The sequence below is a fragment of the Gambusia affinis genome, linkage group LG02, assembly GCF_019740435.1.
Source record: "Gambusia affinis linkage group LG02, SWU_Gaff_1.0, whole genome shotgun sequence".
Classification (NCBI taxonomy): domain Eukaryota; kingdom Metazoa; phylum Chordata; class Actinopteri; order Cyprinodontiformes; family Poeciliidae; genus Gambusia; species Gambusia affinis.
In genome coordinates this window covers 3914168-3939883 of record NC_057869.1, presented here as the reverse complement: position 1 = coordinate 3939883, position 25716 = coordinate 3914168, and the positions used below count along the sequence as shown (strand labels likewise).

The following is a 25716-nucleotide window of genomic DNA, read 5'->3' as shown; positions in this document are numbered from 1 at the left end:
TCATTTTTCATTACATTGCAGCTGGTGTAAACTTTGTTGCAAAACATTAGATGATTTAGCATAAAGCAACATACTAACAGGAGAAAATATTATTTGTACTTTTGAACCTTTAAGTGAGTAAACTTTAAGGGCAACTTTCACTTGTAGTTGAGAACTTTGTCCACTTTAATCTGACTTTAAACACTGCTGCTTTTGCTCACCAGTGGATCTGCATCGCTGTCGCTTTGCGGCGGCTCTTTCCTGACTCCTTCTCTTGGTGCAGAGTAGCCGTCAAAGCCGACGTCTTCTGGGCGGAGCTGCAGCAGCGGTGGCCAGTCGCCCGGCGGTGGCGTCGATGACCAGGGGTACGAGTCGATCACCCAGGCTGCTGGATCCTCCCACGCTGCCCGGCGGCCGTACAGCTGCACGGAAAAACCAAACAGTCACAAGGAGAATCTGAGGAAAGCTTCTAAAATGGTGATTTTTAGTTCAGGTTGGACAATTTCAAGCTCATGAAGAATGATGAGCACAGATTTGTATCTCACACAGCAAAAAACAAAATCTTAAGAAGGGTTTTTTCCTGTTACAACTGATATAATCTGCTAACAGAACTAATACTTTTTCCTCAATTAAGTTCCATTAATAAAACAATAGCAACTCTTGAGGGCAGTGGAAAAAAAAAACAATAAGTATATTTAAATAATAAAATAGCAGAATCAAATAGAAACAAGCAGAAAATGATGATTGTTCAGGGTCTGTAAATATTGAACTCGGCCGCTCAGCTCTGTTACCTGCAGTCCTTCGCGTACGGCCTCCAGCATGTAGGGGATGATGGAGTAATTCCACAGGTCAGTAAACCAAACCCTGGATCCCTCCACGTCCATGGGGCACGACAGAAAGAGGCGGGGTCCTGCAGTCCACAGAACCAACACGTTAACACCCAGATCTGCCTCCAATCTATTACCTTTACTGCAAATACACTAAATCTTACCAAGTATTGTTGTCTAATGTCTAGTGAATATATATTTAAATATATTTGTCTCTAGTGGCCTGTATTTGAAAGTGTTAGGACAGGACAGTAGGATAATGAGAGAAAGGGAAGACATGGGGTAAAGGTCACGAGGCTGGGAATCGAACCTGTGACAGCTGTGTCGAAGACTAAGGCCTTTTTATGTGGGTTGTGTTTAACCCCTGCGCCACCACAGCTCCTCTTAGAGAAAATATCTTAACACACTTCAAAAAAGACTAACATAACTTGTTTTAAGTAATTTCTTACTATTGATGAAAAAGTACTGGTTCCACTGATAGATTCACTTATAACTAAACCTTTTTCATCAATATTAAGAAATTACTCACTTATATTTGCATATTATTTACTATCTTGCTGAAAAGTTACTTGTAAGTTACTTTTTCTTAACTCAAGTTTACTAAGATACTTGTACTGGAAACCCCAGCAAAGCATAGCCCGTTACCTAGCAACCCCAGCAAAGCCTAGCCCGTTACCTAGCAACCCCAACAAAGCCCAACCCGTTTTTTTATTTTACCATGTAGCTAATAAGTAGCTTTGTATCAAGATGTAAGAGCTTATTTTAGGTGGATAATTGCTTAATATTGATGAAAAACTACTAGTTGCATTGGCAGATTATTTCACTAAACATGGGAAAATATCTTGTTATAAGTGAAATAATTTTCCACTTGAATTAGAACGTTTTCATCAATATTAAAGAAATATTTATTTAAAACCAGCTGCTATAAGTTGCTGAAAAGTTACCAGTAAATTCACTTTCTTGTATTTCAAGTGTACCAAGATAATGACCGAAATTCTTGGTAGGACTTTTTGTTTTGCAATGCTAACTGTGCGTCTTCTCACCGATTGTGACGTCAGAGGAGCTGTGAGTCTCCAGGAAGCGGTTCAGATGGTGCCAAACCCGAGGCACCCAGTCCATGATCTTCACCAGCTCTGCGTTTCGGGTCCGGCTGCCGATCTCCATCTCTATTAGCTTCCTCCTCAGGTAACGACCAAGGAATCCCTTTACTGGCTCAGTGTGGTTGGCACACAGGACCCACCTTCATAAAGAACATACAGCATGAGCATTCGGTTTAGAGTGAATGTTCAGTGGAAGGAGGATCTCACTAGTAGTTTGGTAATATACCGGAAGTTATGATGAAGCTGCAGGTTTGGAGCTGAAGATGTGGCTTGGCTCATGGTGCCGATAATGTAAGGACTGAAAGGAGCAAAAAATTTACAGCTTTTACTCACAACTCTGCACTCTGGAAAAACAAAATCCTACCAAGACATTTTTGGTCTAGTTTGTAGGGCAAATATCTTTGTACAATTGAAATAAGACAAAAATAATTTAGAAATAACTTTTCATCAAAGTGCATTATTATGCAGATGAAGCTGAACTGACCAGTGCTGGTAGTTGCAGTTGAAGAGGCCATTGAAGATTTCTCCCAGAGAGCTGACGTGGTGGAGGTTGTCCAGAATGACCACCAGGGGGCAGTCTTCCCCAGAAACACTGCTGCATTGCTGGGCTAATCCTGACAGGTACTGACGAAGTTCCTGAAGAAATAAAGTTTTTGTTTAAGCTCCACAGTTTGACTACAGAGTCGCCAGGAATGTTTTCTGTAATATTAACCGTGTCAAAGAGATTCATTACTTTTAAAAGCAGCTTCAAAAGTATTTGTAAAAAAGCAGTATGTAACTTTTATTAAAAATAAAAAAATCAGTTTTCTGTGTATGACGGGCAATCTGTGAAAAAACCTCCATCTTTTTGCTGTCTGATGCCATATTAGGACTGTTGTAGATAGAAAAAAAAATGAAATAACGAGTCAATTTCCACCAAAAAAACTTGGATATTTTTTAGTTTCAAAAGTCAAAAATTTCAGACTTTTGAAACTTGAAAATTTCCTAAAGTTTTCCTTTAGAAAATTTCATCCCTCGCCTTCCTTCGTGTGTGAAACCAGAGTGAAAGATACATAACTGCAATTAACTGGCTAGAGAAACCAGCAGAACTAAAATTTACACTTGCTCCTACAATTTGCCATTTTTTTCTGGCAAATTGTAGGAGCAGCTCAGATAATCATGGCCAGGTGTCCCTGAACAAGATAAAAACAGGAGTCTTTTTTTCTGGCAAATTGTCAACTTTTTATGCGGAAATTTTCAAGTTATTTTTCAAAATAATTCTGAGGTTCATCTCAGTTTTGGTGGAAATTTATCCCTCCATTTTTTTTATTGCCATCTGAAAAAATTCCCCATTTACAACCAAAAACAATAAGAACCAGGAGGAAGGTCTTAGTGCTGTCAATCAGTCTCAGGAATGCGCTGCTAAATGCGCTAATAGCGAAGAAATAACTTAACATTACAGAAACACTGTATATACACTGTCATCCGTAGCTATGCTAACTAGCATTAGCATTTATGTCTAGCTCTGATGGTGGGAGTGATTGACAGAGCTAAGACCCGCCTCCTGGCTCTGATTGGTTGTCTTTAGTTAGGACTGGGAAAAGAGTAGCTCATTTTGTTTCACAGATTATCTAATTTATGCAAAAAACATTTTATAAAAGTTACATATTGTAGCTTTTAATCTGGGCAACTGATAAAAGAAAAATATGCAAACTGCATTCTTTTACCTTGCTGGACTTGTGATCCACGTTGAAAGTGATGACAGCGTTCGGGGTCAGAGGTCGGCCCTCGAGGAGCAGAAGGTGTCGCGCCAGCTGATTGGCCAGGTAGGTCTTCCCGGTGCCGCTCGGCCCGGACAGGATGACCCGTCTGTGCTCCCTCAGCAGGGAGACGTAGCGTTGCAGCATCGGCTTCGGGATCAACGTGTCAAACACGAGAGAGTCGACGTTTTCACTGCTCGCGCCTACACGCAAACACAACATGGACCTTTTTAGTCAACGATAACATGGGAGAACGTTGATCTTACAAGTGGAACTAGAACTAGATAGTTTTGTCTCATCTCAAGTGTGCTAAGATAATTGCATTGAAACCAGAGTAAAAATCCTTGGTCAGAGTTTGTGTTTTTGCAGTGTGCAGGCTGTGGTACCTTTGAGCTGGATGTTGATGGTGTTGTCTCCCACCAGGTAGCCGCAGGGCAGCAGCTCAGGCGTACTGGCCGTACTGGAGCTGCTGGGCCGATGGATTTCACCGATGTTGTATCCCTGAACGCTGTCTGTGCTCAGGCCGAGCTGGCTCACCGGGTCAACATGGGTGATGTACTCCTGCAGAAGATTAAAGGACCAGTTTTTAGATTCATGTATTGATGTGGAACAATGGATGAGAGCTAACGGTATTATGCTAGGATATGTTTATTGGCTACTATACAATGAGCTGTTTTAGGGCTTCCTGTCACTTTAAATCCAAATAAACTGTTGTTGGATAAATCTTCATATGAGTTAGTTTTGTCTTATTTTAATTGTACTAAGATATTTGCATTAGAAACTAGCCCCAAAATACTTGGATAAGATATTGTGTTTTTGCAGAGAAGTGTCCTGGAGCTCAGCTTGGGTTGCTAGGTAACGGTCTGGGCTTGGCTGAGGTTGCTAGGTAACGAGCAGGGCTTCGCCGGGGTTACCAGGGGTTACAGTGACATTTTAAGCGTTATTTAAGCCGCCTTAAGAAGCAGTTGGCACCAAAGTGGAAGTACATAAAGGTGTTTATTTACCTTAAAGAGGCGTCGGACCACTCCATCCAAAACATCCCACTTCGTTTTGCCGCTCACTCCGATGCAACCAATCAGGAAGTGGCGAGATTGACTCTCCTTAAAAACACAAGCAGCTTTCAGACTCTGAGCGGCCGACGTTCTCTTTACGCCACTCGCGTCATAACGCAGGTCTCACCTCCCCCCATTTGATCTCCTCGTCGAGGCTGACAACGATCTTTACGTGTCGACCTTCCTTCCTCATCCCACCGTCTCCGCCCGTGTCTTCCAGCAGCATATCTGGCGGGAAAAGAAATGAAATATGGTTTTATTTTATTTAGTTTAAAGGCCTATTACAATAAGTAACAAATCAATTAATCACATTATAAATTCAAATCATTTCCAGTTGAACAATTATAGCTACAGATCGTCCCCTTTAATACAATTGAAAAGCCGCCATTCTGAAAAACCCTGAAAACATTTAACACAGTACAATGCAGTTAGTTTTCTTTTTTTACAACAGTTCTTCTTTGCTTATTTTTTATGCTGAAGCTGAATAATTAATATTTCTTTAAACACAATTTTGGTTGCAAAGATTCCATAATCCATTTTAATTATTATTGTTTGTATTTTATTTTGGATATTTAAAAAGTTTCATGTGGCATATTCTTCAGAAATTGAATTGCTTGTATGTACATTTTTTATTTTTTTTTTTAGGTCACCAAAGTACAGAAACTTAAATCTCAAAATTCAAATGGTTTTCTCAGAGTTAAAATTTTTCTTGTCAGAATCCTGACTTTTTTCTCAGAATTGTAACTTTAATCTCAGAATTTAAACTTTTTTAGTAAAAATTCTAAAATCAGAACTCAGACTTTTTTTCCCCTTAGTATTCTGACTTTATTTTAACTTTAAAATTTTATTTTGTAGTACTATAGTATGGAAGAGGAGTAGAAACACTTTAAACTCAGAAATCAGACTTTTTTTCCTCAAAAGTTTTGACTTTTTTTCTCAATGTTTCTCACTTTAATCTCAGAATTTAGTCGTTTCTCTCAAAGTTTTGACTTTTCCAGAATTCTAACTTCAGTCAGAATATGTTGATAAAACCTATTTGTCAAGTTTTCCAGGCACCCAGCTCGTGTGTCTCACCCAGACTGGTCGACTCGCTGGTGGTAAGGTTGAGGCTGTGCTGGGACAGGCCCCCAGCGGGGCCCGCAGCAGGGCCCGCGCTCTGGCTCTGTGTGTGAGGCGGAGGAGACGCCGAGATGGACGCCTGCGATCCCATCCTGCTGCCCTGACTCTCCAGCTTCAGGCGGTCGTTCTCTGACTTCAGCTTCTCGATCTCCAGCTGTCCAAGCCAAAGCCAGAAAACGTTAACCGGCAGGAAAACAACAAGGTTTCAGCCGTTTATCTCTGTTTGGGTTCTGTGGATCTGCGGACCTGCATGCGGTTCATGGCCTCCCGAAGCTGGTCCAGCTGATGCGCCGAGCTGAGGGCCTCCAGGCGGATGTCGGTCAGCTTCATCTCCTTTTCCCTGAGTTCACTCCGCAGCTGCATCACCGTCTCGGCCTCGCTGTCCAAACACTCCGACAATCTGCAAAAACACAAACCGTTTGAGATCATTCAGAGAATTCACCTTTGACCAGGATATTTACTTGGGAGTGGGAATTGATAAGAAATGCATCAATACTGACTCCCAATATCAACCTTGCATATCAATTTATATTGAGTTACACTGAAAAAACACAAAATCTTACCAAGTATTTCCAAGTATTTTTGATCTAGTTTATTTTGCACTTGAGATGAGACAAAACTAACTTAAAGGTAACATTACAGCAAGAAATATGAGCTTCTTTTAAGTCAAAAACTCTTAATATTGATTTAAAAAGTGCCATTTAAAAGTGAAATAATCTACCAGTGGAACAAGACATTTTTCCCATTTTATATGTTAAAATATCTTGTTCCACTGGCAGATTGTTTCACCTATAAATAGCACTTTTTAAATCAATATTAAGAATTATTGACTTAAAAGAAGCTCATATTGCTCTTGCTGAAAATTTATTTAAACCAGGTTTGTCTTATTTCAAGTGTACTAAGATTTTCCAATGGAAAATAGACAAAATTACTTTTAGGTTTTTGCAATCTAAGAATGCACCATGTTGTATTCAATTAAAACTAAATTAATTGATCAATCCCTCAATCAAATTAATTTTTTTTTAAGAAGAAATGCACATCTCTGAATGTACACAATTTTTGTGGAGACAAATCTGCATGTTTGCCTTTTCCAGACCTCTCAAGACTTCAGGTGAGTCCAGCTGTGGAAAGCTTTAATGTTTACACCAGTTGAGCACCAAACTCACAGAGTGTTGGAGTGTGTGTTCCTGAGGATGTGGCTGGAGGCCGAAGTGCCGTTGTGAGGCAGTTTGGGGGAGGATGGCAGGGATGAGTCCGTCATTTCCTCGATGTCTGAGTGAGACGAGGCGGATTTGGGAGATTTCTTCTTGGTGAACGCTTGTTTAAAGGAGCTGCGCAGCTGTAAAAAAAAGAAACAAAAGAAGAATGGAAGGTAAGACGGCGAGGTTGAAATGTCAAAGTTAGAGAAAGAGGTTAACTGGTGCAGATAAAGCAGTTTGAGAAACTTCAAAACATTTACAGTAAAAGATGCTCAATTATACACACAGTGCCAGGTACATTCACAGGAACAACTGGAAATAATGTGTAAAATAAGTTCAGGTTGAAAAAGGTTTAATTTGAATGTATTTATTGTAGAGGAAAAAAATCACTGTCTTGTTTTTCCAAGAACCTTTAATTTGTAACTTTGTTTTCTTGAGGTACACATTTGATGTGACACAGACGTAATAAGTAACTTTTTAGCAAATATGTGAGCTTGAGTTGAATAAATAATTCCTTCATATTGATTAAAACATACAAATTTCATTAATTACTTTATCTTTAACATAAGACAAATGTTTTATTATAAGTAAAACAACCTTCCAGTTGAAATTGTACTTTAAAAAAAATTAATATTAAGGAATTATTGATTTAAAACAAGCTCCTTTATCTTGCTGAAAAGTCATGCATAAGTTAGTTTTGTCTAATTTCAGATGTACTAAGATGCTTGCACTGGAAACTAGAACAAAAATACTTGGTAAGATTACAGTGTATAAAGCTTTTCATAAAAAACAATACAAGCAAAATGATTCATTAAGATACTAGAGATTCAGATTAGCCACATTAAGCTCAAATACAAGGTTACTGATGATAGTAAATTACTACTTCACCCAATTAAATGTTGGGGTTTTCTACATATTCCATAGTGAGATGAAGTTTCTGCAAAATAAAAGTAGAATTTGTTTCAACCCTTTTTACACATCTTGACCAGCAGAACCAATAAATGTATTCAGCAGGAGTGTGTACCGGCGAGCCGCCAGCTCAAGTGTCATAAGAACTGTTCATAAAGACGTGTTGGAGAGGAAAAACGGATCAATCGGGAAAAGAAAAGGAGTGTGGTTAGTAACCTAGAGGAGGTGCAGGGGTTAGACTCTGGTTTCTGTCAGCATACCGCCCTTACCTCGTAGACCTGCCGCACGAAGCGAAGCAGAGGAAGACAAGGAGACAAAACAGCACATGTTCACGCAGTTCATGTTTGTTATTGTGCTATGGAGGGACAAAGATTCAGCTAGAGATTCCTACAAGGTCGAAAGCTACCAACGACCTTGAAACATGGAGTCTTTCATCATCCACTAGAGACCCCCCACTAAACGGAGCCCCTATGTACTCAACATTACACACCTATGAGCAACACCTGCAGCCAGGAGCCGCCGACAAAAACACACACACACACACACACACGCACATACAGGAAGGGAGATCAGGTTTTGTCTCTACACTGCAAAAACAGAAAATCTAACCAAGTATTTTTGGTCTCATTTCCAATGCAAATACACCTGAAATAAGACAAAACTAACTTATAAGTAACTTTTCGGCAAGATACAAAAGCTGGTTTTAAGTAAACAATTCCTTAATACTGATGAAAATGTTTTAGTTCCACTAGCAGATTATTTTAATTTACAACATCACAGTGTTCACATGTTACAAGTGAAGTATAACATGTGCATGCAGAACTAGTTATGTTTTTAAATCAATATAAAGGAATTATTGACCTAAATGAAGCACCTATATCTTTCTAAAAAATTACTTGTAAGATATTTTTTCCCAAGTGTGCGAAGATATTTGCAGTAGAAAAGAGACAAACATACTTGGTACAATTTTGGTACAATAATTGGTCATACGTTTTTGCAGCGTATTACCTAAAAGAGGAATATTTATTTACTGAGAAAATGTCTCTGAACATTTAGGGACGAGGAAGTACACTGCAAAAAACACAAAATCTTACCAAGTATTTGGTATTGACTAAATCTTGTCAATATCTTTATACACTTGGAGTAATATAAAAATAAATTACAAGTAACGTTTTGACAAGATGTAGGAGCTTGTTTAAAGTTAATAATTCCTTAATATTGATTTTTAAAATAGTACAAGTTCCATTTTCAGATTATTTCACTTTTAACATGGGAAAAATGTTTTAAGTGTAATAATCTGCCAGTGAAAGGTGAACTTTTTTATAAATATTAAGGAGTTATTGACTTAAAACAAGTTACTTGTAAGTTAGTTTTGTGTTATTTCAAGTGCATTAAAATGGTTGTAATGGAAACTAAACAGAAATTGGTAAGATTTTATGTGTTTGTAGTGCTACAGGTTTAAAAAAAGAAAAACAAGTTGCATACATCATCATCCTGGATTTGTCCGGCGGTGCACAAAAGTGCCTTTTGATTGCAAAAAAATAAAAGAAGAAAAGTTTAAGTGTTGAGTTGCAGTTTTTCTAAATGTCTATGAGAAATGCAAACCATCTAGTCAAAATTGATTTGGTGATTTACTTCATTTACACATCTGAAGCATTTTTGGACAGTAAAAACACCAAATCAAACCTTTTAGTAGGACGTTACAGGACTACATGGAGCTACGTCTGGTGTATTCACCTTATCCCCAGAAAAAGACGGCTGAAGGAGGAAAAACCCAGAAACATGTGACACCAAACAGGAAGCAGGAAGTTCAACAAAAAAAAACAACAAAAAGCCCTGAAATTCTGAATCTGTACATAATTAATTCATCTGGCTTTAGATTTATAATATTTAAAGGTTCATCTCTGTAACTTAGAAAAGATAACTTAATTGCCGATTCAAATATTTGTTTCTGTTTATTTAGATGATTGTTGGATTTTCATAATTTGTAACCCAGAATCCACATAAACAGAAATAACACTTGAAACTTAATAAATTTATACTAGAGACGCACAAATCTGATACTGATGCTTTATTATTTATTTTACATCATATTTATAACTCATAATTACACAGCTAATTATTTTATATATTTGACTAAGGTAGCTAACCTTTTGTTTTTATCCATTTCAGTTTCTTTATTATCCTCCTAATTGCACTGATTCAACAAATTAAATAGTTTTTTTACATGTTTGACCAGGATTTAGAAGATATTGATGTAGAGTTGGTGCAGAGTTATAAAACAAATATCTAAATCATTTAGAAATAAGAAACATTTTAAGTCAATTTAGCTCTTATTTTCTATCAGATCAGCATTTCAGATAGAAAAAGAAAGAGGAGAAAATTTCCACCAACTAATTTTGAGATTAATTGCAGATATTTTATAGACAAAAACTTGAAACATTTCAGAATTTGAAAAGTTAAAAATTTACCAGTTAAAAACTCAGAATTGTTTTATAGAAAAACCTGAATAGTCCAAAAAAGCCCCCAGAAATTTTCTAGTGAAGACCTTGAAATTTCAGAGTTTTAAAAGCCACAAATGTTTAACTTTTAAAACTCAGAAATGATAATTTTTTTCTAGAAGATTAATATCTAATAAATCTCAGAAATGTCTCAAAAATTTCAGATTTTTTTCTTGCAAATTTTTGACTTCAGAAATTTTCAAGCTTTATTTAAAATGTATTAATACCAAAATTGCTGAGTTTTTGGCAGAAATTAACTTTTTTCTCCAATTGCCATTGGCTTAATATTCCGTCGTAGATATCTGTATCGGTGTCATAAAAATGTACTTTTTTCACTTATCCCAAATTTATTTACAAGTTTCACTTCGAATTACTGAAGCAAATAAACTTTCCAATAACATTCTAATTTATTGAGATCCATTTGTAAATCTCCAGACTCTTACCCAGTTCTTTTTGTTCTTCTTTTTGTTCTTTGCGTCCGCGTCCATGTTGGATCCCACGCTGGAGTGGCTGGTGGCGCTGGCGACGCTGCTGACGCTGTCGGAGGAATGCTGCCGCCTGATGCGCAGGTCCGGCTGCTGATTCTGCTGCTGCTGCTGCTGCATCGTACCGTTACTGCCAGCTGAGAAGACATGGGGGAAGTTTGCATTTAAACACGTTTCAGATTAGCTCAGATTTGGGATTTTTGTTTCTAGAGAGGGATTGTCAGTCAGTGTCACTGCAGAAAGCAAGCAATAATACATTTCTCTAACTATTTAAAAACATTTAATTTCTAATAGCTTATTTTACCACCTGGCTTGATGGCTGCAGATACATGTTCAGTTTTTTGCTAATTGTTATCAAATTAAGAAGAAACTATATTTGTATTTAATTCGTCCAAAGAAATTTGGGCCATTTTTTCTCGTCATTTATCCACTCAACTGTATGTAACATTTTTGGTTCAGAAATTATTTCATCACGCTGTGAACAGTTCTACACTGCAAAAACAGAAAACCTTACCAAGTAATTTTACTCTATTTTAAAGTGCAAATCTTAGTTCACTAAAAATAAGACAAAACTAACTTACAAGTGACTTTTCAGCAAAATATTTGAGCTTGTCTTAAACAAATAATTTCTTCATATCGATTTTAAAAAAAGTATTGGTTCCATTTGCAGATTATTTTCCTTATAATCCTTGTTAGAAGTAAAAATAATCTGCCAATGGAACAAGTATTTTTGATCAATGTTAATAAATTACTGACTTAAAAGGAGCGCCCATAGTTACTTGTAAGTTAGTTTGTAGTAAGATATTTGCACTAAAATAGACAAAAAGTAGTAGGTAAAATTTTCTGTTTTTACAAGGTAGCATGCTGACAACATGCTAAGTAATGTTAAAACAACAAGATAAATGCAGTAAACATAACAGTTACAGATCAACGGCTCTTTCTGGAGTCCAATTGTGCGTCTCTTTGTTTACGAATAACAATCACTTTGAAGTCACATTTGGAACCAATTAAAAATACACAAATCTAAACGTTGAACCAAAGCATTGTTTTTTTTTTTTACCTGTCCGATCTGCTTTGGGTACAAGTTCAGGTGTGTTGATGACTCCATTAATGGCCGCCTGAGCAACAGCATTCTGCTTCTTCAGCAGCTCGATGGTCTTCCTCAGCTCATTCAGCTCAGAGTCCTTCACAGAAATCAGGATTAGAAGAAGTTAAACCGGAGAACTCATCGGTTTGGTGGGACAGGAGGAAAAGTTTTCACCTTCTGCTCTGCGGTCAGAGTTAGACTCTTCAGCCTGATGGTCATGTTGCCCAGACTCTGTTCAAACGCTGCAACCAGGTGAGCCTGTGGAGCAAACCAAACAGATTTTAGCTCAAATTCTACCAGGAAAGTCTGGTACTCATGACTACTGTAAAATAAAAATACACCCTTATTTATTTCAAACAGACAATAAAAAGTAAAAAACAGAAAAGAGGACAAATAATCATGACAACTGACATGAAGTTTTGCATAATTTGTTCAAAAAGGAGCAGGTAGAAGGTAAAAAAGTCTTATGGTTTCCTGCCCCTCTCATACACATCGACGTACACTGTAAAAACACAAAGGTTTGCCAAGGATTTTTCTTCTAGTTTCCTAGTGAAAATGTCTTAATGTACTAAGATATATCAAGTATATACACTTGATACATGAGGCAAAACTAACTTAAAAGTACTTTTTAAATGAGACAGAGCAGTTTGCATTACGTAAATAATTTCTTAATACTCATAAAAAAGCAGATAATTTCATTTATAACAAGGCATTTTTCCCATCTTATGAGAGAAATAATCTGCATCTTTATTAAGGAATCGTTCACTAAAGCCAGATTCCAAGTAGATTACAAGTATTTAAAAACTACTTGTAAATTAGTTTTGTCTTATTTCAAGTGTACTAAGATATTTGCACTAGAAACTAGACCAAAAATAGTTTTCAGTGTTTTGCTGTGTATATAAAATAAAGAGTGATTTGTAGTTCAGAAAAAAAATCTTATTTTCCTCAAAACAGCAACATTTTTAGCTAGTTTTGATTTTTACTCGGGAGATTTGTGCCACATTATATCCCGGCAATTTCTCCTGTTTTTGCCCTTTGTGGAGGGATTAATGGCTAAATTACGCTGTACCAAAAAAAAAATCCTATTAGTTTCAACATTAGCACACGAGTGTTTGATTGATAAAGGAATAAGGAATCAAAAGCAATCCAAATCTGAGCGGCTGAATTGGATGAGATAAGAAAATACAGGCACAGTTGAGCTAACCGCTGTAACCTTGAGGCTAGAGCTCAAACATGACGTCAACAGAATGTAACAAAACCCAAACAATCACCAAAAATAACATCCTGTGATAAATGACTAGCTGCTGGTGATCACATTACAAAACATCAAATCCAAACTGCTGAGCCTAGAGCTGACACAACTTATTTATCTAAAGACACACTGAGTCCAAGATGGTTTTCTACTGCAACTCCATCTGACTCTTCCAGCATCACACAATGATTCCATGAGGGTGAAATATCAATATGGATACAGCTAAAATAATGCATGTCTGCTCTGAAACAAGACAAACTGGAATTATTTTTTAGATAAACACAAATAAGTTGATTTAAAAGTGACCTATTGTGCTTCCTTGAACAGGTTAAAATAGGTTTCTGAGCTAAACAAAACATGTTCAATAGATCTTTGAAGGGGTTGCTAGGTAACGCGCTGGGCTTCTGGGGTTGCTAGGTAACCCGCTGGCCTCTGGGGTTGCTAGGTAACCCGCTGGGCTTCTGGAGTTGCTAGGTAACCCGCTGGCCTCTGGGGTTGCTAGGTAACCCGCTGGCCTCTGGGGTTGCTAGGTAACCCGCTGGGCTTCTGGAGTTGCTAGGTAACGTGCTGGGCTGGCAAATGTTTGACATTACATTCCGGAGGTTTTTAAAAAGGCTCATTTTCCAGACACCAAAAAGCATTAACTTTTTGAAGAAATAACTTGGTTGTTTTTTTCTGCTCATTCAGCTGTTTTTAACAGCATTAGAGATCCAAATGGAAGTACAAAAACATGCAAAATGTGAGTTTAGCACCACATGTCCCCTTTAATCACACTGGGTGAACAAACTCCTCCTTTAGATTTGATCTTGTGCCGACTGATTTGCGTGTTCACATTTGGTCTTTTTACAGTAGAAGGTTAATTTTTCTGCCTCAGGGGAGTCAAGGAGTGCTCAGATAATTCATCAGCCTGTGACACACCGTTAAATATTTCAACAGTTTTTTGTCTCGCTGCGTCTCTGCAGTGATCCTGCTTGAATGGAGGCGTCACTTACTGTAAAATCTTTGCTTTAAATCTACCAGCAGTGTGCCGGGACTTGAGTACCTGCTGTTTTCCAACAACCTTCCTTCCATATCTTTAATCCAGAGGAGAGCACGCACTCTAGGAGCCGATTACCAGCAGAGCGTGGCAAGACTTGTGCAACGAGGGCAGGAGGCAGCCAACAACGTTCGTGTCTAGAGATGCTTTAAGAGATTCTCTGATGGCTCTGCCAGTAGTAAAATTATACCTTTTGAGGGTAAAGAACACTGTGCCATCTTTCTGTAAGGGATTAGTAAGTACTTGTGTTTCAGTGCGTGATGGAGACAAATTTTCTCTACTTTGTGAGGCTTTAGAAGACAAAGTCTGAAAAGAGGTGAATTTGTATTTAAAAATAAGCTACAAATAACAAACAAAAGAAAATTCAGATACAATACAAGGATTTAGATCAGTAAATTCTTTAGATTCTATTTCAGTTTTGCACTTAAATTTACAGTTTAAAACATCTGTTTTAGTTTTGTTTCGTTTTTTTTAAATGTGTCTCCTAAAATTCTAACAAATATAAAGAAGACAAACTTATTGATTATAAAAACAGTCACTTTTAAAATCCAGGCCCATCACATACAGGTGTGTGATATGAGTTTTCCAGTGCATGTGTTGATGTTCCTGTTCACTTACATTGGCGCTCAGCTGCGTGGTGAGGGCGGAAACCTTTTCCTGGGACGCATCCAGCTCCCGGCGAAGTTTTCGGATCTGCAGGGTTAAGACAAAAACATCAAACACGCAACCAGACGCATAATAAGGAAAACACTGCAGTCACAAACAGGAGCATCCCCGATCTGAACAATTTGTTCTGGGTTCACAGGAAAAACACAAAAACTTACCAAGTAATTACAGCCTAGTTTCTACTGCAAATATCTTAGTGAACTTGAAAAAAAGAAAAACTAACTTATAAGTAACTTTTAAGTAAGATGTAAGCGCTTAATCTTGGTTAATAACTTCTTAAGTTGAATGAAAAAGTGCTAGTTATTAACATGACATTTTTTCCATGTTAAGAGTGAAATAATCTGCTGGTGGAACTAGCACTTTTCCCATCAATATAAAGGAATTATTTACTTAAAATAAACTCCTATATCTTGCCAAAAAGTTACTCATATGTTTGTTTTTCTTATTTCAAGAGTACAAATTTATTTGCAGCACAAACTAGACAAAAAATACTTAATATTTTGTGTTTTTGCAGTGTAGAAGCCTCCTGAAATACTACTGTTTTATGCCATACACTGCAAAAATAAAAACCTTTCTAAGTATCATTATGTAGCTTTTAGTGCAATTTTCTTAGTACAATTGAAATAAGACAAAACTTGTAAGTTACTAACTTACAAGTAACTTTTTAGCAAAGTATAGAAGCTAGTTTAAGTCAATAATTTCTCAATATTGATGAAAGCGTATTAGTTTTGACAAGACATTTTTCCCATATTTGAAGCAATCTGCCAGTGGAGCTTGTTCTTCTGTGTTTTGCAGTGTACAGGTGTTCAGTGGGTAAAGAAGGTCAGTCACAACATGGCTACAAGTGTAACTGGATACAACTGTGAAAACATGCCCATGTTCCAACAAGTCCAGCTAGTGAAGGCAGAAAATTAAAGAGGCAGGGATTGCTGTGGGCGTGCCGATGCTTACCTCCGACTGAGACTTCTCCTCGTTCTGAAAAACAAACAGCAGAAGAAGAGGAAACCATTAGAGTTTTCAACCTGCCGCGGGTCAGACCGCACATTTCCTGACTTCCGTTTGATTTATTAGCTCCTTGGAGACAAGCTTTATAAACTGTGGAGCGTATTGTCTGGTGTAATATGTCTGGGAAGCAGAGATATCCTCCTGAAGGCATTTCACCGTGTGTGTTGAGGCTCATTGTCAAAATGGAACAATAGCCAAAAAAAAAAAAGAAATAGGTGGTAAATAGACATACAGAGCGAGAGCATAGAAAACAAGTTCGCACGAACGCAACACGCCCTGATGCTGGTCACCAAAACACGAAACATGCAGCACCCACATTTACATATACAAAAGGCTGCACCTGAACTTTTATTTATAGATTATAATGATGTCTTTTGTTTTTGTTTGGAGCTAAATTTAAGGTGCGTTTGACGTTTTTTTCTCTTTGCCTGAAGCGACTCACTGCAGCAGCTTTCCTAGCAGCGAACATTAGCACATCTGGACTGTGGCATGTGGTTTACAAAGAGACTCAAAAACACACGCAGACACACAACCTGCTGATCCTAGAAACGCAAACACAGAAGTTTGTCCTGGAGACGCAGAGAAAACACAGAAACAGCTCACTAATGCAAAAATAGTAAAGCGGAAGCAGCTTACAGCACAAAAATCTTATTTCAATTAGACTTTATGGACACAAAATGATCTGATTCTAACCCACATGGCAAAAAAACACCCTAAATCTTACCAACTATTTTTGGTCTACTTTCCAGGGCAAATATCTTATTACCACTGAAATAAGACAAAACAAGTGTACAAGTATCTTTTCAGTAAGATATAGGAGCTTGTTTTAACTAAATAATACCTTAATATTGACACAGTTCCACTGTATCTTTTTTCAAATACAAGACATTTTCTCTGTTACATTTGAAAAAAATCTGCCAATTGAATTTTTGAACTTTTAAGGAATTAATTACTTAAAACAAGCTCTTATGTCTTAAGTTAGTTTTGTTTTATTTCAGGTGTTCTAAGATATTTGCAGTAGAAACAACACAAAAATACTGGGTGAGATTTTGTGTTTTTGCAGTGCAACCACCTGATCCTAGAAACCAACACTGCAGTTTTGCTTGAAACGACTCACTCTAACACAAAAACATCATCACTCGGTTTTATCAGAAGCAGATTACAGCACATAGGTCTTATTTCAAAGAAACTTTACAGCCAGAAAATAACCCGTCTCTGACTCACGCTCCATAAAATCAGAAGCCGTAACACTCTGCTCCTGTTTCCTACCGTTTGCTGCCAAGCCGGGACCGTTCCCGTCAGCGATAAAGTCGCCATCATTTTGGCTCTGCTCTGATTTCCAGCCTGTAACTTTCAGGCTCTGAGGGTCGAAGCTAGTCTGAGAGATTCTGTGCTACACCTGCTCAGGTGAGCGAACAAACCCAGAGAGAGGAGGAGGAGGAGCTTCACTTTCTGAGTGCTCATGTGGGCTGTTCCCTGTTACTCTGTGTGCCTACGACTAAACCTTTTCCTTTCAGGATGTGTGAGTCACATATCTGTTTGAGTTGACTGATAAGCTTTAATATTTAAATGAACTGAAGCGGTTTCCACATGAATAACTGCAAAACATTATTCCTATTTTGGATAATTTTGGGTTCAACAAGGTATTACAGCCACACTAAGAAAATAAAAATAACAAAATTACAAGAATAAAGTCATAAAATTATGAGAAGAAACTTGTACGAGAATAGAGTCATAATATTTTAACAATATAGTTGTACTATTATGACAATACATTTATAAAATCACAACAATAAACTTGTATGAGGCTAAAGTCATGGTATTATAAGAATAAAGTCATAAAATTATGACAATAAACTATTACAAGAATAAAGTTGTAATATTACTAGAATAAAATTAAAATGTTACAAGAATAAATAATTATGTTAAAACTTATATTTGTAATATTTTGACTTTTGCAAAAACATTCTCATGTTATTATGACTTTATTTCTGTACGACTATTCTTGTAATATTATGACTTTCTTCTCGTAATTTAATATTTTTATTTTTTTTATTAGCAAGGCCCTAAGAGAGCAGCTGGATGTAAAACTACGTTCAGCTTTGACGGCGCTGGAGTCCAGGGTAAAGTTAGTAGAACTAAAAAGTAAAATATATGTGACAGTGAGAATCGTTTCCTTCAGGAATATAAAAATATGAGCAAAATTCACACCAAATCTGGAGTGTAAACTCACCGTGGAGTAAATGGAAGAAGTGCTGGACACCAAAGACAGAGAAGAGCCATGAACTGCAGAAACAAAAAGAAAAGGTTTAAGAGCATAAATATAAATTACTGCTCTTGAAAAACAAACTCATTTTAAAAAGACTTCTTTAGGACACCATCACATAATGAAGTGTGATTTATATCACTAAATTTATTGGTACTTATTTATGTGATTGTAAAAAAAACTGTGAAAAAAATAAATAAATAAATTTAAAATATATATATATATATATTTTAGTTCTATTTTTTGACATTAATTGTGATTTATTGTGACAACGCTAAATCAAAAATTCTTATAATAACCAGAAGTTTTTCAAAAAAATAAATGTCTGATTTGTCTTATTTCAAATACACTAAGGTATCTGCACTAGAAACTAGACTAAGATTTTGTGTTTTTGTGGGATTATAATTGGTGGGCAGGAAGTTGGGCCCCCAAATCAAATTCAGCTCAAAGCCCCAGACAACCTTGGGCCGGCTCTGCTGTGATTACAACCAGACCTCCCACAGTCTCCCCACACATACTACCCAGTGTTCCCAGTTCTGTCCAGGCGGAGTCTAATTCCTGACTTTAAAGATAAAACTCCTCCACATTATAGCCCAACCATGGCGAAACTAATGACAAGCTGAACTTTACCGCAGTGACTCAGCTGCTAATCGCACATGTAGGGAAAACAGGGCCGCTACTGTTCCCTGTCTGGGAGCAGATTAGAAGGGATCAGCGATGTGATGTCAGAAACCACGGCGAGAGGTCGGCCCGATCCGCAAAAGAAGCATTTGTTCTGTGACAGGAGGCAGATAGGTGTTTACAGAAGATTCACTCTTATCTTTGCTCGGTCTAGACAGGAAGGTGTGCAGGCAGCCACATGAAAGCAGAACATTTAGTTTTCTCTGAGAGACACAAAAATCAGGCTGTACTGCTTTATTAACAAGTTAGCCAAAAATTAGACTTTTTTTTTTTTTTTGTGGAATGGCTGTTTTGATTTATTTAATTAAATGAAAACTCAGTCAAACGTCATTATAAATTAATGGACGAATTGCAAATTCAAAATAATAACATCTCAAGCTTGTCCTTGTCTCTCTGGGTGGACTTCTCATTGTGTCAAGAAAACACCAACAGTTTGTATCTCAAGGTAACAAGATCTTCAGCTCGTTTTGTTTTGGTCGCAGTTTTACAGTGTTATTATTACTCTGGATAGTGAGACTTTATCCTTTCTTTGTTGTTGTGGCTGTTCAGCCGCCGATATCTCTTAAAGTTGATCATTATGCAAACGGATATACAAAACAAGTTCATTACATTTTTTGTACAAAAATCATACTTAGATGATGAGATTTTCATCTGCCCAGTTCTGCCTATTTTGAAATGTTTTATGGCCTCCTGTCACTTTAAATCCAAATAAGCTGCTACTGGCCACACCCCCCAACTCAACGTTTACACCCGCATGTGAAAATGGCTGCAAACACTTGACTTATCAAGCAGACATCGTACAGCAAATACGGCAGTAAAGCCAGCTGACCAAACGTGCTGAAGCTCAGTGTGGGTTGCTAGGTAACGGGTAGATTCCACTGGTTGCTAGGTAACGGGATGAATTCCGCTGGGGTTGCTAGGCAACTGGGTTCAGCTCAGGTTACTAGGTGAAGGGTTATGCCTGCTGATTTGTGACGTTACATTACAGAGGTTTTTTGAAATGGATAATTTTCCAGAGACCCAAGAAACATCAACTTATTGCTGAAAACCACCAAGGAGGCGTTTGTTAAGAGCTTGGTCTGTGTTTAGCAGAAGTAGAAACTCAAAATGAAGTACAAAAACATTAAAAAGGTCAATTTAGCATAAAATGTACTTTTAAGTTGTAAAAGTTTGATTTCAGACCCTTATATTTAACCAAACTTTGGAAAAAATCCCAGCGTTATTTTTTATTTTTTATATTTCAAGTCTTTCAACCCTCTAAATAAACCAGCAGATTTAAAAGCACTTCTTGGGCTGGCGGAAAGCGGCAGTCATGTTTCATCATCTCCTGTTATTTCAAACAAATACTTTTAATCCATCCATTCATCCATACTGAGCCTAACCCTGCAGCCAGTGGGTAAGAGGTAAGATACAGATGAAACATCATTGTTGCTCTGATTTTTTTGAAAGATGTTGGTGGTTAGGAACTCAGGCTTTTACTAGGCGGTTATCAAGAAGAGCTGGTCTGGTTAGTTTGGGGTCTGGGGAGAGCCGTTTGTTTTTCACACATCCCACTGGGAGAAAGCCTCAGGGTAGACCCAGGAGTCACCAGAAAGATTATATCTTTTGGTTGGTTTGGGAATGCCCCTCGTTCTGCAACAAGAGGTGGAGGAAGTGTCCTTATGTCCTAAGACTATCAAAATAACTAAAATTGTAATTGAGCAAACATTTTCATTAACTGAAAAAAATAAAAATGAATGAACTAACTGAAGCTGTACTGTGCATTTATTAAACTAATTCAAACAAACTAAAATTAATATCCCTCATTTTTGTGTTTATGATTCTATTTATTCACCTTTTGAACTGATGGGACACAACCAGCTTACATCACTTGTCAGTAAATTACGGTATTTCATGATCCTGGCGCCATTTATGTTAGTCTGTAAAATGGTGACAGTAAAAGCTGGGAGAAAACGCCAGTCAGTTTGTTGTTCAACAATAACTGAATTAACGTTTTGAAAATGGTAATAAAAGATAATTGCTTGCATTTTAATGTATCTGTGTGCATATTTATATTTCAAGCTTATCTGGTTAAATTTTCTAATCGATTGGCAGATGTTAATTTTTCCATATTTTCAGGGCCTTGAATGGTACCACTAATGACTTGAGTAGAGTTACCATTTCTAAAATATTTACCGTTTTAAAATCAACTTTCACTCAAATAAAATAAAAAAAAAATCCCCAACTCCAAGCTCAGACAAGAAACCCAGAAGCTGCAAACTATAATTTAAAATAGTAAATTTATGTCTGTGATTCTCCTTTAAGCAGAAAAAATATTTGCAAACATAAATGTGAGCAGGGGGGATTTAGTTTGGTGTGGATGAGAAGACAAAGTGCGGTTCTGTTGCTCTCATTGAGCACAACAAAGTGTTTCAGGGGTGATGCGCCTTTTGTGTCTGGAGGGAAACTCTACACTTCAGAAACATGGACATGAACACAAACTGCATGTCACAGCAGAGACGACAACGAAGACAAAGAGTGAAAGTGGGAGGGAGAAAGTTTAGCTCGGTGGTTTTCCTAAATGTCATCACGTCTCACTCACGCCTCACACAGCGATCCCTGTAATTATCCCCTCCGCTGAAACGGGAGGAGGGCAGATATGTTACAGACGCTTGAGGTGCAGCAACATGCCTTCATCTGTGATTTTTAACCAGACGTAGGGCTTTCAAGAAAAGTTGTACAATGGATGATGGACATCTGCCCATGCACAATAAAATAAGCTAAAACATGACGATACAAACTAGAGATGCAGCGATTAATATCTGATCCAATCTCGATATTTAAAAAATTCTGCATCGGTTTTCGGACACAACGTGCACAATTAGGGAAGGTCTATACTTGGTTCTGCAAAAACTCCAAATTATTACATTTGTAATTTAGTACATTAATGTCTGTTTTTAAAAAATAGAAACATTTTAAGTCAATTCAGTTCTGTGAAGCTAAAACCTTAAAGTACTTCAGTTTATCTCAGAATGGTTCAAAAAGAACATTGCTCTTATTTTATTCAACCACATGAACCATTCCTGCTAAAATAAATGTCTTAAATTTCATTATCATGAGAACACAGTATAAGGAAACAAAGAAATATGATGTTAATCTGAATTAAATTTTAATACATTTTTAAAAAATTTTAATAATTTGGTTTAAATAGTTTTTCAATCCCTGATGCTACAGCTTAAAACATCAACTTTCCCTTCTAATCTCAGCAAAGCATCTATGAAAATCGTTACTTTGCTTTTTTGTTATTTATTGCAACTTTTGTTGGTGTTTTAAAGTTTTAAATGTTCATTCATTTTCAGCCAGCTTTTTAAAAGCTGCCATAAAACTTAAATGATCCCTTAGAAAACGATGGCTTATCATGTCTAATGTTCTATTAACAAAAATACTAATAATTGTTTAAGTCAAATAAGGAAGCAGAAGGAGGAGGCCTTGGAACTGGTTTACATGGATTTAAATGTGAAACAGAAACAAGAGCAGAGGTGTTACCTTCTTCGAAGCCGTCCCTGAAAGATCCCGACCGGCTCATGGTGCGAGTCTTCTCGTCCAGCGACATGCAGGAGTTTCTCAGTCGACTGTCGCTGCACGGGTCAAAAGGAGCGTCCTGATTGGTCAGGCTGTTGTTGCGCAGACCAGCGAGGTTGATCGGACCTGCAGAGGTTGGGCTGGATGCTGCAGAAACGATACAACCAGAGCATCAAAGCTGGTTCTTTTTAAAAGCACATTTATGTGCTGGCTATATTATGTAAAATAAAATATTTTACATAAATTTAGACACATATATATGGGAGCTGGTCGAGCTAAAATGAACCAGCTGGCTGTCCATAATTTTACAGTGCCTCACTAAGGTACTCCTGCATGATCCTGATACACAAGCTTTAATGTGTTTTATTGGGATTTTATGTGATAAAGCAACACAAAGTATTGTATAACTAAAACAGGAACAAAAAGCAAACATTGTTCCAAATACAAATCCTAAAAATGTGACCTGCGTTTACACGCAAAATTCTCATTTTGCACAATTTTGTATGTTCATTTTGGTCTGAACTGCTTCCAAAAATGCTTAGCCCAGCTGTTTTCCAGCAAAAAGTTAATTGTTTTATTGGTTTCAGAACCTTTCTGATTGTTGAGTCACATTCGACAAGCAATGGGTCGTTACCTAGCAACCCCAGTGGAGCCCCAGTATGTTTGTTCAGCTGGCTTTACTGCTGTTGTGCTTTACAATGGCTGCTGGAAAACACAAGTGTTTTGTTGTCCATCCAGAAGCCTCTTGCTGCATTCTTATTCATTGTGCAGGAGGCTCCACTTCTGCTTTTCTAAGATGTACGCATCTGAAATTGCGGTTGTTAGCAGCTATTTTCATGTTTGAGTGTAAACATTGAGTGACCAGAAGCAGATTATTTGAATTTAAAGTGACGATGGCCTAAAACAGCTCGGACACATCCTAACATTTTCAAGTAAAAATAATAGGTGCCCTTTCATATTTATAATTTTCCATTTTTCGCAGTACTTAATAGTTTTTTTGAGAATTGCTCTTTCCTCCCAAAAGATTGGCAGACATGCAAATTTGGATGAAATCACACAGAAAGGTGGAGTGCGTTTATTGATTATATGCCTTTAAAACGATTGATTGACCTGGATTTAGTAAGTAATACCAAAGTAAATGCATGCCACACTTTTCAGATTTGCCAGTGAATATTTAAAGTTATTTTTTTTTCAAGTGGCCTACCCAGCTGTGCAAAGTTGAAGCGAGTCCCAGAGGGAGAGGTGAGGCTGGAGCCGGGGGAGAACGGTGAGTTACTGGCAGAGTCCTGCAGCCCACTGGTGGAGTGGGAGCGCAGCCAATCACGGTCCTCATGACCTCGCAGCTGCTGAGACGGACCGTACCTGCAGAGAGTCAAAGAATTGGGTTAAAACCAAAGCCAGGGCATCAAACTGGACATTTTGTATGGAGAATTTGGGATTTTATTGTTTTTTTATCAATAAGTGAGCTGGATTTTGTTGTTTATTTTTGCTTCAAGCAGCCAGATTAATCACCAGGATCTGACATGAAGATGAGACAGATGCTGCAGCAACATATTACAACTGCGTGAACGTTTTTAAAAGCTTTGAGCAACGTAAAAAAACAGAAAAGACGGCAAAAAAGAGAAAATTTGACCCCAGATACAAAAAAAAAAGTCATGCCTGCCCCAGCACCACACACTGATAAATCTGTACAGGGACAAACACTAAACACAACAACACATGTGCCAAGTGCCAAACAAAATCTTGATTTTGAAAAGCGTGAGCAGAAGCCTTAACAAGATGATGTGGACGCTGCGAAAAAAAACAAAAATAAAGCAGAGGCTGGTAAAACTGGAGAGGAAAGGTGCAAAGTGCCCAACAGGAAAACAAATGAGGTACCTGAATCCCTTCTTAGGCAGAGTGTTTCTACCACAATGTGGCCCGCTGTGGGAGAGAAACACTTCAGAAGAGGAACACAAATGGAGGGAGGAGGCAAGGAAACGTGTCTCTGAAGAAATGGCTCAAATTATTTTAACAATGTAATCTACAACAGAAGAGGGTAAGGGTCACTGGAAAAAAAATAATCTTATTTTAATCTCAGACGTTTGAGAAAATTAAAGTAAAACTTCCAAGAAAAAAAGTCAAAATTCTAAAAAAAAAAATAAAAATAAAATAAAAATAAAAAAGTCAGGATCCTGAGATTAGATTTCTGGGATTAAAGTCAAAATTCTCTGAAAATAGCCATACTTCTTTTTCCTTTTTTTTTTTTCAGTGACCCTAATCTTCTGCCATAGCAAGCAAATAATGTCCAAACTGGAGGGTTTTATTTATTTTTTCAGAACGTCAAAAGCTTTAGCAAAAAAATAAATAAATAAATAAATAAATAAATAAATAAACTGCATTTTTCAAGATTAACTAGAAAACTAGACTAGCTAGGACTTTATACTCAAGTCTTTTTCAGATATTTCATATTTCAGTGGAAAACGGAAAAACCCAATTTTGCTGTAAGCTCTATTCTCAACCACAAGATGGCAGTATGTGACAGCTAAACTAAAACACACAACCTGAAACTCATAATTTCCATTCATCTCAAGGAGTCCTAAAAATAACCACAGACTACCACACAGGGACAAAACGCTGAAGCTAGATTACAGGTTGGAATCCCAGAGGCGGGGGCTCCCTGTGTGGCAGCAGGTGGTGCTTTAGCAGGACCACCCACCTCAGCAACAGCCTAACACCGCACACAGGTACATTTACCTGTCCTGCCTCCGAGGTAGCGTGTTTCGGCTGAATATGGGGCTAGCGGAGGGCGAGGAGAGGGGACTGATGGAAGACAGGAAGGGGAAAAGAAAACGCACAACAGACACAAGAGAAACAGTAAAGTTTTAGAGAGTGAGGTAGATGAAGGAATGTCTCAGAGTAGAAATCAACAGCAAGGATTCAACAGAGAAACCTCACTGATGTCACAGCCTGGAGCCCAAATGATAAAATGTTTCCTCTGAGGCATTCTAGTCACTTTACACAGTCAAGCTGTCAGGAAGGAATCCGCTACACTGACAAAAATCATGATAGCTTCCTCGCCGCGGCTGCAACTACAAACAACTCCAACATCATGGCTGCTTTGTGCAACTGATTAATTCAGAAATTTTTAAAAAGGAAATAAGAGGATTGTTAAGGAGTGTTGGTTTTCCTGCCTGTAATAGAAGTCTGGTCCTGTTGTCTGACACTTAGAAAAAGCCGTATAAACGATGCCAGATTAGAGTCATTGCAAGA

At 37.5% G+C, this 25716-nt stretch overlaps 1 protein-coding gene across 7 annotated transcripts in view; it reads right to left on the bottom strand.

Moving 5' to 3' along the window:
• nav2a (neuron navigator 2a) overlaps window positions 1–25716 on the bottom strand; it is a 251668-nt gene that overhangs the window by 4074 nt on the left and 221878 nt on the right. For 5 of the 7 annotated variants that reach the window (XR_006372495.1, XM_044135764.1, XM_044135719.1 and 2 more), the window contains 22 exons: window positions 25201–25266; window positions 24343–24387; window positions 23669–23826; window positions 22429–22611; window positions 18190–18242; window positions 15903–15926; window positions 14904–14978; window positions 12172–12255; window positions 11971–12094; window positions 10869–11047; window positions 6983–7155; window positions 6063–6216; window positions 5772–5970; window positions 4825–4925; window positions 4650–4745; window positions 4032–4206; window positions 3613–3848; window positions 2391–2542; window positions 2133–2204; window positions 1850–2046; window positions 771–889; window positions 201–401 (listed from right to left, as the gene is read on the bottom strand). Coding sequence is in view for 6 of the 7 variants with exons in the window: in XM_044135764.1 (XP_043991699.1) it covers window positions 201–401; window positions 771–889; window positions 1850–2046; window positions 2133–2204; window positions 2391–2542; window positions 3613–3848; window positions 4032–4206; window positions 4650–4745; window positions 4825–4925; window positions 5772–5970; window positions 6063–6216; window positions 6983–7155; window positions 10869–11047; window positions 11971–12094; window positions 12172–12255; window positions 14904–14978; window positions 15903–15926; window positions 18190–18242; window positions 22429–22611; window positions 23669–23826; window positions 24343–24387; window positions 25201–25266 (2866 nt within the window). In the remaining variant the exon portion in view is untranslated. The remainder of the gene's footprint in view (window positions 1–200; window positions 402–770; window positions 890–1849; window positions 2047–2132; window positions 2205–2390; window positions 2543–3612; window positions 3849–4031; window positions 4207–4649; window positions 4746–4824; window positions 4926–5771; window positions 5971–6062; window positions 6217–6982; window positions 7156–10868; window positions 11048–11970; window positions 12095–12171; window positions 12256–14903; window positions 14979–15902; window positions 15927–18189; window positions 18243–22428; window positions 22612–23668; window positions 23827–24342; window positions 24388–25200; window positions 25267–25716) is intronic. The other 2 variants (XM_044135739.1, XM_044135747.1) reach the window with 2 other exon arrangements.